Below are 11,208 nucleotides of genomic sequence, written 5' to 3'. Positions count from 1 at the left end.
CATCACTTGCTCTGGTTCAGAGATCGGTCAATAGGTACTTGCAATTACCTCAAGGGATTTGGCGATCTAACCATAGCTTCTGGTTGCCTCTCCACAGCAATGTACTGGTACAAAGTGTAGTCTACCTCGATCGGTGATCTGTTCAAGTCTCCACCAACTAACTACCTCAAGCTCAAGCTCTAGGATTGGTGGTCTACCTACAAACCTTGTTGTGCCTCATGTTTGACGATTTGAAGAAGTCCACATGTTCCCTCAATATTCTCTCCAACAACCTGGTGCGCAAACAACACTTTATCCAACAAGATGTTCACAAACCAGCTCTGATACTATTTGACGTAGTCAAGGAAGGGAGATCCAATGAAGGATAGCCCAACCTTGTAGCTTAAAACATAAACCATGCAAAGCATACTGATAACCGGTAACAAGCCAAAATACATAACCAATAAACAATGTGAATGAATATTATTACAATCTGAAGAATTATAGATGCCACATGCTGGATCGGAGTCCATGATACAAACAATTCTTACAATGCAATTACAAGATTCACAGATCATCCTCATATCAAATCGACTTCTAGTAATAGTCTGTCGGTTCTATCCTAACCCAGACCTCAGTCCTACCAGATCAAAATATCATTTGTTCTACATTTTTACTCAATATCAAAGATGTATCTTCAATCTTCTGACTTCTCTCTATTGCCTTCAAATGATTCACAAGCTTCTATTTATACCATCTACAAATAATTACAACTCAATCAAGTCGGCCCAAAGACCAACCAGTTCAAGAAATGTGCAACCGTAACATGTCAACTCAAATAAAAAATCTAAAATAGAAAATCATGCACTGACTTCCGGGAATATCGGCCAAGACCCAAAGCAATAAGTCAAGTGATCCGCAAGTCACAAAGATCAACCACAACCCGAAATCAACTTCGCTCAACATACAACCAAGCTAACCAGTAAGAACACATTAATCGGGACAATACCGGAATCCACATCTTACCAGAAACAAAGCCAAATTCTAAGAAACTTGAACACAACAAGGACCATGAACATAAGGGAATAAACCTAAAACCATAATGCTAAACACTAAAACATGAAGAAATGTCACACTCTCAAGCAATTCCACTGAAAACTGCCCAACCAGTAGGAACTAGACTGGTGTTCCTGCATCACTATGCTAGTATAGAAGTGACTCTTCTAGTAAATGATCCTATTTCCCTAGATTCACATGAAATCAAGGAGGCCAAGACTAAAAGTATTATCCTTGATGGGGTAAAAGATCATTTGATTCCTCATCTATTAGGGAAAGACACCATCAAGGAAATGTGAGATACACTCACAAAACTCTATCAGAGCAACTATCAGAGTCATAAGATGATGCTCATGGACAAGTTGCATAACACCAAGATGTCCGAGGGTGAGAGTGTGACCTCTTACTTGTCTTGATTGACAAAAGTCAGGGATGAGTTGGCTACTAGTGGAGAGATGATTGTTGAAGATGAGCTCATGCGGATAGCCCAAAATGGCTTGTTAAAGCACTAGAAAGTGTTTGTTAAGTGTGTTGTCAGGAGAGATTGCCTACCTGACTAAGCAACGCTTTGGGACGATTTTGTTCAGGAGGAGATCCGTAAAAATTCTCATCGAGGAAGTCAGACCAAGAAGGTTGAAGATGAAGAAAATCATGCTCTTGCAAGCAAGGGCAAATAAAAATCCAATAAAGGGCAAACTAAAGGATCTTCTTCCAAGGATGGGAAGATGAAAGATTCGAGTAATATAAAATATTTTTGCTGCCATCATATGGGTCACTATGCTATTCAATACCCAAATAAGAAAAACAAGGGCAAGAAGAAGAAGCAAGTTGCGGCTACAATAGAGGTGGACGACTTTGCAATAGGGTTTGAGAATGATTTTTCACTCATTGCATGTCTCTCGAGTTTAATTGCTAAAAGTGTATGGTATATTGATAGTGGGGCTTCTTGCCACATGACGGGAGTCAAAGATTTTTGTATTGAGCTTGCAGACAATGACAACTATAAAGCAACTGCTATAGGCACAGTCAAGTTTCAGAGGGAGTTTGCCAAACCTCTATTGGTGGAGGATGTGTTGTATGTCCCAAGCATGAAAAATAATTTAATCTTTGTTTCTACTTTGGAGGACAAGGGTTACATCATGACCTTTGAGGAGGGCAAAGTCTATATCTATCTAGAGAACTCCAAGGTAGAAAAAGTAATTGCAGTCAAGCATGGAAGCTTGTTTCAGTTGCAGTTTCAACCAACACATGTATTGGTGAGTAGCTATATAGGGCTTCAAGAATTGTGGCATAGAAGGATGGCTCATCTTTACCATGGAGCTCTTAATGTGTTCAAGGAAATAGTGACAGGGCTGCCTCAAATGAAGGTTGAAAAGCATGAGGTGTTCAAGGGTTGTGCACTTGGGCAATGCACCAAGACCAATTTTCCAATCAGTGACACTAGATTTAAAAGGATTTTGGATCTCATACACTTAGATGTATGTGGGCCCATATCCACAATATCCTTAAAAGCGTATGAGTACTATGTTACCTTCATTGATAATTTCTCCAAGAAGACGTGGATATATTTTATGAAGAATAAAGATGAATTCTTCAGTAGCTTCAAAGAGTTTAAGGTTCTCATGAACAACCAGATAGGGAGGAAGATCAAGATACAGAGGTTTGATAATGGAGGCAAGTATACCTCGAATGCCTTCAAATATTTTTGTGCCTAGGAAGGTACCAAGAAAGAGTTGACGGTTCCGTACAACCCTCAGGAGAACGAGGTTGATGAATAGAAAAATAGGGCTATAGTTGGAGTAGCCAAGGTCATGCTTCATGATCAGGATTTGCATTGGTTTTTATGGGTTGAAGCTTGCAGTGCAACTGTGTATTTGCATAATAGGATCCCACACAAATTGTTGGGCAAATTGACTCTAGAAGAGGCGTTCATTGGGAAGAAACTAGATTTGGCACACATTCACATCTTTGGATGCCTTGTGTATTGTCAAATTCCCATGCAGAAAAGAACCAAATCGAAACCAACTACAAAGAAGAGTATCCTAGTTGGGTATAGTGAAAATTCTAAGGCCTATCGTGTTTACATTCCTTACCTCAAGAAAACAGTTATTTACAGAGATGTGAAGTTTGAAGAGGAAAGAGCTCCTCAAAAGTCTGGAAGCTTGATGGAGGTTCAAGACCCAAGGTTGATGCTACACAAATTCCTCGGACTCTAGTCACACAAGTTGGACAGCGGAACTAGTAAGCTGAGCAAATTGATCAAGAGGAAGAAGAGATGATTTCTCAACCTTAGACTCCTATGAGAAGGAGGAGGAGAAATAGGGTGGTTGAGTAGACATTGAAAGAGGCCTAGGAGTATGTTGGTGATCCTCAGAATCTAGTCAGACAGAGAAAGGCTCCCAAACATTTTTTTGATTATATGGCACTCATGAATGAATTGATTGAGGTATAGCCTTCCATCTTTCAAGAGGCATCCAAGCATTAGGTTTGGAGGGATACCATGGTGGAAGAGTATTCTTCCATCATGAATAATAGAGTGTGGGAGGTAGTGCCATGACCTAAAAAGAAGTCAGTGGTAGGATTGAGATGGATGTATAAGATCAAGGATACTGCAGATGGAAGTGTGGAAAAGTTCAAAGCAATATTTGTGGCTAAGGGGTTTTCTCAGAAAGAAGGTATCGACTATGATGAGACCTTTGCCTTGGTAGCTAGGTACTCATCCATAGGGGCTATCATTTCTATAGTAGTGCAGATGGGTTGGAGGATTCACCAGATGGATGTGAAGATGACTTTCCTTAATGGGGTAATTGAGGAAGAGTTTTACATAGAACAACCAGAGGGTTTGAAGTTCATGGGAGGGATTCTCATGTGTGCAGGTTGAAGAGAGCATTGTATGGGCTCAAGCAAACTCCCAGGGCATGGTATGCATGTATTGATGGTTACTTGTAGAGTGTGAGCTTCACCAAGAGTGATGTTGATCCAAACCTATACTATGTTCAAGTGAAGCGCGAGCTTCTCATATTGGTGTTATATGCTGATGACTTGTTTCTTACAGGGTCAAAAGCGCTCATAGCACATTGCAAGCGAGATTTTGTAGGAAAGTTCGAGATGAAGGAGTTGGGTTTGATGCACTACTTTCTAGGATTGGAGTTTTGGCAGAAAGAGAGAGAAATCTTTCTTGGACAGGGGAAGTATACAATTGATATCTTGAAGCAATTTACCATGGAAAACTATAAGCCCATGTCCATGCCACTTGTGACCAACAGGAAGAAGGTTGATGCTTCTAAATCAAATGTAGTAGACCCAACTTTGTACAAACAGTTGATAGGCTCTCTAATGTATCTGGTCAACACAAGGCCATACATTTTTTTTGTAGTGAATTCACTAAGTCAGTTTATGGTGGAACCTAAACATGTGCATTGGTTAGTTGCAAAGCATATTTTGAGATATCTTCGAGGTAGGGTTGATTATGGGCTGAGGTATATTCAGCAAGATAGAGTGAAGCTCAAAGGGTTCATCGATGAAGATTGGGTAAGCCATACAACTGACAGGAAGAGCACTACAACGTGTTGTTTTAGTTTGGGATCAAGGGCAGTTTCTTGGTATAGTAGAAAAAAAAAGTCAATTTCTCTAAGTTTTGTAGAGATCGAGTATATGGCAGCCAGTATGGCTACATGGGAGGCTATCTGGCTTCAAAAACTTCTAGTTGGGCTTTTTGATCAGGAGCTAGATCCAACAATCATTCACTATGATAATTAGAGTTGTACCAAACTCTATGTGAATCCAGTGTTTCATGACAAGTCGAAGCATATTGAGATCAAGTACCACTTCATCAGAGATTGTGTGGAGAAGGGGACAATGAAGTTACAATACATTCATATGAATAAACAAATAGAAAACATCTTGACGAAGGCTTTGGTGAAGAACAAGTTTCTATTCTTCAGGCATAAGTTGGGTGTTGTGCAGAACACCTTCGTCACAAAGAGAGAGCGTTAAGTTTCTTTAGTTCGGAAGGTGTGGTTGTGGAAGTTGCTTAAGTGCAGCTTATGTTGAATGTTCAGTAGGAGAATGTTTTCTATTTTGTAAATAGAATATTTCCTAGAGTTGTGAGGTTTACACCCAGAGCAGTTTTTTGTGTTGATATTTTTAGTTATGTGAGACAAGTTTCCTTTCTCTTGCTTCATTTAAAGAAAGTTTCAGTTTGCATCATGCAAGGAAAGTGTCTCTTAGAATGTGTTGCTTGAGGAAAGCTTCACTTCTTTTGCATAGTTGATGTTTTCATCAAGAAGGCTATATATGTAAAATTCTTGTAGCAACTAGGATCGTATTCAAAAGGAAAGTTTGCTCTAGAAGCTGAATAGAAGATTCAACATTTGCAAGTTTTTCCCCGCATTGAGGTTTCCTGGGTATATTGGTGTTATCTGTATTATTGTGATTGGCTTGTTATTTTTGCTTCGAGAGTTATTAGCTGTTAAATAATCCAGTGTATTAGTGGTTATAAATCAGATTGACTTAAATTGTTCTTTCTGTAAATTTGTTTACACACAATAAGGACGGCCATCAGAACAGCCAAAATGAAAGAGAAAGCGGTGCTAGCAGCAGCAAGTAGAATACAAAGTTCATGGCCTTAGCTGCCTCGGGTTGATGTCAATTGCGGCAACTCTGAAGCGGCCCGCCTATTGAAGACCGATCGACGGTCGGATGAAGCGCGCATTTTGAACAAATCTCCAAACCACATTTTACAGATGAAAGCATCAGAAATATCCGACTCAAAGGCTGTGCAAGAGCAATTATTGAGACAAGCAGTCAGCTAATCCTGCTGTGTTGGTTCATTGTATGAGACCGCTTCTTCTTCGGGCAAGTATTGGTTATTGGCTTCCAGGAAGCCGTCGGTGGTTCCCTCTGTGGCAGAGCATTGCAGCGGTCTTTGCCGAGTACAGCCGTTTGACCCCCAGCTTTGAGGTGGGTGCTTGGGCGTAAAGCCATCAACACAACTACAAACATAATTCGCATTGCACACTCCGTAAGCCCCACAGATATCATATTCACCGCATTGATCCCGGTGTGTCGACCAAACCAAACTCCATTTACTGTCATCCATCCAGAAGTAAGTTCGGTATTCTCCGTTCGTGTCCATCACTAGCCGCGCCGTGAGAGGATGCTATGTCGGATTTATGTCATAATATAAGTAAATTCTTGAAGGAGAAACCCTCACACAGGACAGTTCGACTATGAACTGACCTGTGATGTTCTGACCATTCAGCTCAGGAGTCTTGGTAAAAGAATTCCCAATCCACTTTCAACTGGACCAAAATGTAAGAATTGTTATAGATCATCACCAACTGCGTCTTTCCTTGGGAAATGTCCATTCCAATAGAGAAAAGCCCAATTGCAGGATACACAGAACTCTTCCACGAAGTTAACTTCATGCCCTTCCACATCTTCATGCCAGGCAACCATGTATCTGTCGGGTGTGCGAAATTCTCCCACACAATCTCAGACTTTTCGTGGGCATCCAGCGAAACGAGATTACCGGAGTCCATTAATATTTCGCCTTAGGCTTTTCGGCTATTATCAGTGGACCAAACTGACCGACCGTCTTTGTCAAACAATCTGAGATGACCGGCTCTCGAAAATTTCAGGACACCAGGCATGCTTCTGACAGCATTCTCTCTGTTAGCCACCCAAACAATGGCTTTCTGAGAGATTCGTGTAAACCAGATGCCAATGTACCAATTATTCGTTCCTCCCGGATTGAAGAATCCCAATGCGAATGTGCCATTATTTGATATTACCGTCTGATTTTCTGAGAGGGAAGAACCCAATAGAAGCGTATTTCCACTATCTACTGCTAATAAACTGCAATTATTCACTGAAATAATAATAGTTATTGCTAGGACCAAATTCTTATCTCCATTTCTATAACCAGAGCATTTGTATTGTTCTAAAATGTTACCAAGAGGAAGAAGTTTAGCTTGATGGCCGTATGTTTCTGGCTTGTTTTCGAACATAAATAGAAAAGCCCACGGCTCAAGCAGTGTCGTTTATTCGACGGAAATGAACTGAAAACATTAACATTTTTGAATTAATAATTTGATAGTCGACGTCTCTAAAGAAAATGGAACTAGAACTCGCTTTCATTGGTTGGCATCAGAGAGCTATTTGAGAGAACACGTTCTTCCATTTTTCCACAACTTGGGTGCCCATCCTTCAGCATTTGTTATTAACAATTAGCTTCACCAACGTAGGATGATAGCTACACCGTTTTCTACGATGGAGAAGTAATCTTCCTGGATAACTTAAGTTGGTCGACCTCTGAACGCAATTGTCGAAGAGTGCAGGTAAGTCAAGTCTCTGTGTCGGTTGAGATATATTATTGAGTAAATAAAATATTTAGAATCGAAAAGAGAAGAGCATCAAATAAAAAATATAATTTTTTTTTGTATTTTCAATATATAAATTACATAGTAGTATGTTAATTTCTTCTTGTTAATATAATGGTAGAATCACTCTTGTATTTATAGATTTCATATACTTTTTAAAAATGTCTTAAAATGGCTAATTAAAGTCTCAAGAGAAAAATTAAAAAACATATAGAAGTTTTCATATGTTAGAATGTTTCATAAGTTGGAAAATTCAATAGGCAAATATTATTTCAGTGCTACAATATTTTAGATACATTCTTAAAATAAAAATCATCTTCAACATCTCTCACAATGTTTATTTGGAGAGGATGACTTATTATATAGCAATTCCTTTGAGATGTAAAGAACCTTAAAGTTTGACAAATTTCACTATAGGGAATACTTTGGTAAATTTGTCAATAATTTGATATTTTAATCCACAAAACTTTTAACTTCACAACTTGGTTTTCAATGAGGCCATAAACAAAGTGATGAGTAGTTTAATATGCTTGGATTTACCATGACATACATTATTTTTTGCTAGCTTGATAGTACTTTAATTATCACAAAATATAATTGTTAAAAAAAATTTGTTGGAGTAATTAGCACACTTTATCTAAGTATTTAATTAATTAGGTCTTCTAATTACTTTTCACTTAAGCTAAAATTGTGTGCTTTCTTTTTATATAATCAGGTTAATAATAGCTTAAGTTGTCTCATTCATTATGATTGTGACACAAGTGGTAGTACCTAATTTAATCTTTCTTTAGGGTTTTTCATCTAGAGTTTCATTCATCCTTTCATAAGGATACATTCATTCATTGTCATCATATTCTTGTGTGAAATCTGTGCAAAAAAATTAGTTTGTGTTGATCATATTGCTCTTGCTCGATCTCTTTTGTGTGACGTGTTTTTTGTGTAGATGATCCCTAGCTCATGTGGTTGTATCATCTACATGGTATCAAAGTAGATTTGAGAGATATTTTTGTGCATATTGGGCTCAAATAGTTGTTGCCACCATGTTTCCAAGGTCCCAAAACCTATAGATCAATTGTAGTTTCATCAAAATTTGAGTACTTGAAGTTTTGGGTATTTTTTCTTGTGGGCATGTATTTCAAGATAAGACCCAGAAAATAGCAAAAAGTATGTGTACTTTGAGGGAAAAAAACATCACTAGTACGTTCATAGTGTCCAAAAATGTATTGATTAATTTTTTTTCATCAAAATTTAAGAAGCTAATATTTATGACTTTTTTCCTGATAGCACATTTTTTGAGGTAATATTTGGGGATCATAAAAGAAAATTAGACACTTTGGATCAAAATAAACCTCACCATTGCATCTATGATGGCTAAAACCCTTAAGATTGCCTGTTGTTTCATCGAGATTGGTGACTGTGAAATTTTCTGACCTTTTCAAGTGTGGGACTTATGGCATGGAATTTCATACAACATATAGACTATATAGTGATTGATGACATCAACATCCAATCATCATCCATGTCAACATCCAATCAGCTACCATGTTAGTGGCACGTCATCTACCACATTATCAATGTACCACATCAGTATCACGTCATCCGCTACAAAAACAAATCTACCATGTCAACATGATGGCATGTTGATGTCATCTATACAAATGCCACCTCATCAACCAGGTTTTCATTTAAGCCATTTTGACCTAGCTTCATTTTTTTGCCATAACTTGAGCATATGAACATGAAATTCCACAAATAAGATATCATTGGAAATATGGCTCTAGCACTAACCCAATGGTGCTAGTGGTTTTGTTAGAAGCTTTACCAATTTTCTATACAATTCCTCCAAAATTAGATCTTTAGTTTCATGCTTTCAAGACAGTATCTTTCACATCTAGTCTCCATTTTTAGAAAACTAGATGTTGTTGGAAAGATGGTAGATTCCTCTATACAAAAATGTGGTCTATTTTTCTAGATTTTACCCCAATTATATTTTATTATGTTTTTTGTGTTTTCACTATCTAGTGAATTAATTGGATGTTTTGGCACCTAGAATGTATTTGTTAGTGGAAAATAATTCTATTTGATTTGTCTTGCATGTGTTTTTATATTTGTTATCAACCCAACAAAGGGTAATTATGAATCTTTGCCAAAGGGCATCCTACCACACCCATCGTAGCTAGATATTTTATTTTATTTTTATGTAGTCATACCTGGACCAACCACATTAGGAGGTAGGACTGCTTGGGGTAATATCATAGGCCATGTTGTACGGGTGTTTTTTTCTAGTGTTGATCATGACACTATGTGTGTTATACTGGACTATGAGTATCCTCCTGCAATTCAGACAAAACTATGGAAGATGCATGAAGATCATCATATCTTTCTATTGTTAGAGGATCTTGTAGTAGATTTTCTTATTCCCCTTGTACATGCAAATTGTATGACCTTTGATAATGATACTTTAAAATAAATTGAGTGTATCACTGGTCTTGCATGTTTCAATGGATTAGAGGCTTTTCTTTATGTTCCTACTCCTCACATTGAGATCTCATCTAAATCATCTTCATCTTCTATTGTTCTTGATGACTGTGGCATTGGCATAACCATCACCCCTATTAATTCAACACATTATTCTTCCAGACACAACTACCTGGAATTCATATCTTTTAGACATATCATCATTGTTTGTGGATTCTCATATTTTAGATTTTGAGGATTATTTTGAGGATAGTAGGATATTCAACTCTCTTTATTGATTTGCTCATTAGTGTTGTCAAACCATCTTCACTTCCCATGGAGCTTGTTCTTCTTTTGTTTTTGTAGAGTCCTAAGTGGTCACCTTCTAGATTTATTGGGAATGTACCTAATTAGTTTGTGGCATAAGTATCTTGAATTGAAATGGTGGAATTTACGAGTTTCCAAACATACACATAGTTCAAATTTGGATTCCTACATCTTCTTATTTATAAGAGTCACTTCTCACATCTCCAATGAATTTTTCCCTTCCCAAGGGGATAAATGTTGTTTGTAGGTAGTGTAGGTCCCAGAGACAACTAAGAGGGCGGGGGGGTGTGAATCAGTTGTCTAATAAATTCAAACTAAAAACTTATTAACCAGCTTAATGCTTAATATCGGTAAATCAGTTAAGTATGTCGGTAGACAATGTTAATAGAAAATTGTTGTACCGGTAAGAATTAATGCATGAAACATAAGCACAAATTCATCCACAACACATGACACCAATATTTGTACGTGGAAACCCTGTAAGGGGAAAATCCACAGTGGGAAACCTTACCCACAATCAAATGATACTACTGCGGATAGTAAGTGTACAAAGAGGGGTCTGCACATGCAGAAAGGCCAACAGCCTAGAGCTCACTGCTCAATCACAAATGGGAGTCACACTAACTACAATTGGATGGTTAAATCCAATGAGAATGTACTGCACAAAATAGCATCTTCATATGCTAGATTCAGTACTGGTGTAATGTTGATATGCTTCTACAAAAACCTACCTTCACCTTCAAATGATGTCTTCGTGTATATCCCTGCTTGATCTCGCATATACCCTTCCTTAAATCTTTTTCGCATTCCACACTTGATCTTACAAATAAGATCTTACATTTATACCATACCCTAAGACCAATTTTAGTAGGTCGGTTCTACAAGATATTACAATAAAAACATTTTACAAATAATACAATATTCGATGCAATAAACGATTGAACATGTCAGCTTAATGCATTTACAACAATAATAAATCATCTTAATAGCGTGCCATGCTGATCTG

The 11,208-nt window shown here is 37.7% G+C and overlaps 1 protein-coding gene across 1 annotated transcript; it reads right to left on the bottom strand.

The window, feature by feature from the left end:
* Positions 1–5,845: 5,845 nt before the first annotated feature.
* LOC131859230 (G-type lectin S-receptor-like serine/threonine-protein kinase SD2-2) lies at positions 5,846–6,578 on the bottom strand. The gene is made up of 2 exons (XM_059212806.1): positions 6,375–6,578; positions 5,846–6,196 (listed from the first exon to the last, which is right to left on the bottom strand). The coding sequence occupies exons 1-2, from the start codon at positions 6,576–6,578 to the stop codon at positions 5,846–5,848; spliced, it is 555 nt and encodes a 184-aa protein (XP_059068789.1).
* Between the last annotated feature and the right edge of the window lie 4,630 nt (positions 6,579–11,208).

This window comes from Cryptomeria japonica, chromosome 10, assembly GCF_030272615.1.
Source record: "Cryptomeria japonica chromosome 10, Sugi_1.0, whole genome shotgun sequence".
Classification (NCBI taxonomy): domain Eukaryota; kingdom Viridiplantae; phylum Streptophyta; class Pinopsida; order Cupressales; family Cupressaceae; genus Cryptomeria; species Cryptomeria japonica.
This window is presented reverse-complemented; position numbering and strand designations above follow the sequence as displayed.

What these genes read in the sequence shown, in the direction of transcription:
- LOC131859230 (XM_059212806.1), bottom strand. Translation starts at nt 6,578, where the DNA reads ATGGACTCCGGTAATCTCGTTTCGCTGGATGCCCACGAAAAGTCTGAG. An exon ending in CCCAAGGAAAGACGCAGTTG is followed by an intron (nt 6,197 to 6,374) that starts GTGATGATCTAT and finishes AATCCGACATAG; the next exon opens with CATCCTCTCACGGCGCGGCT.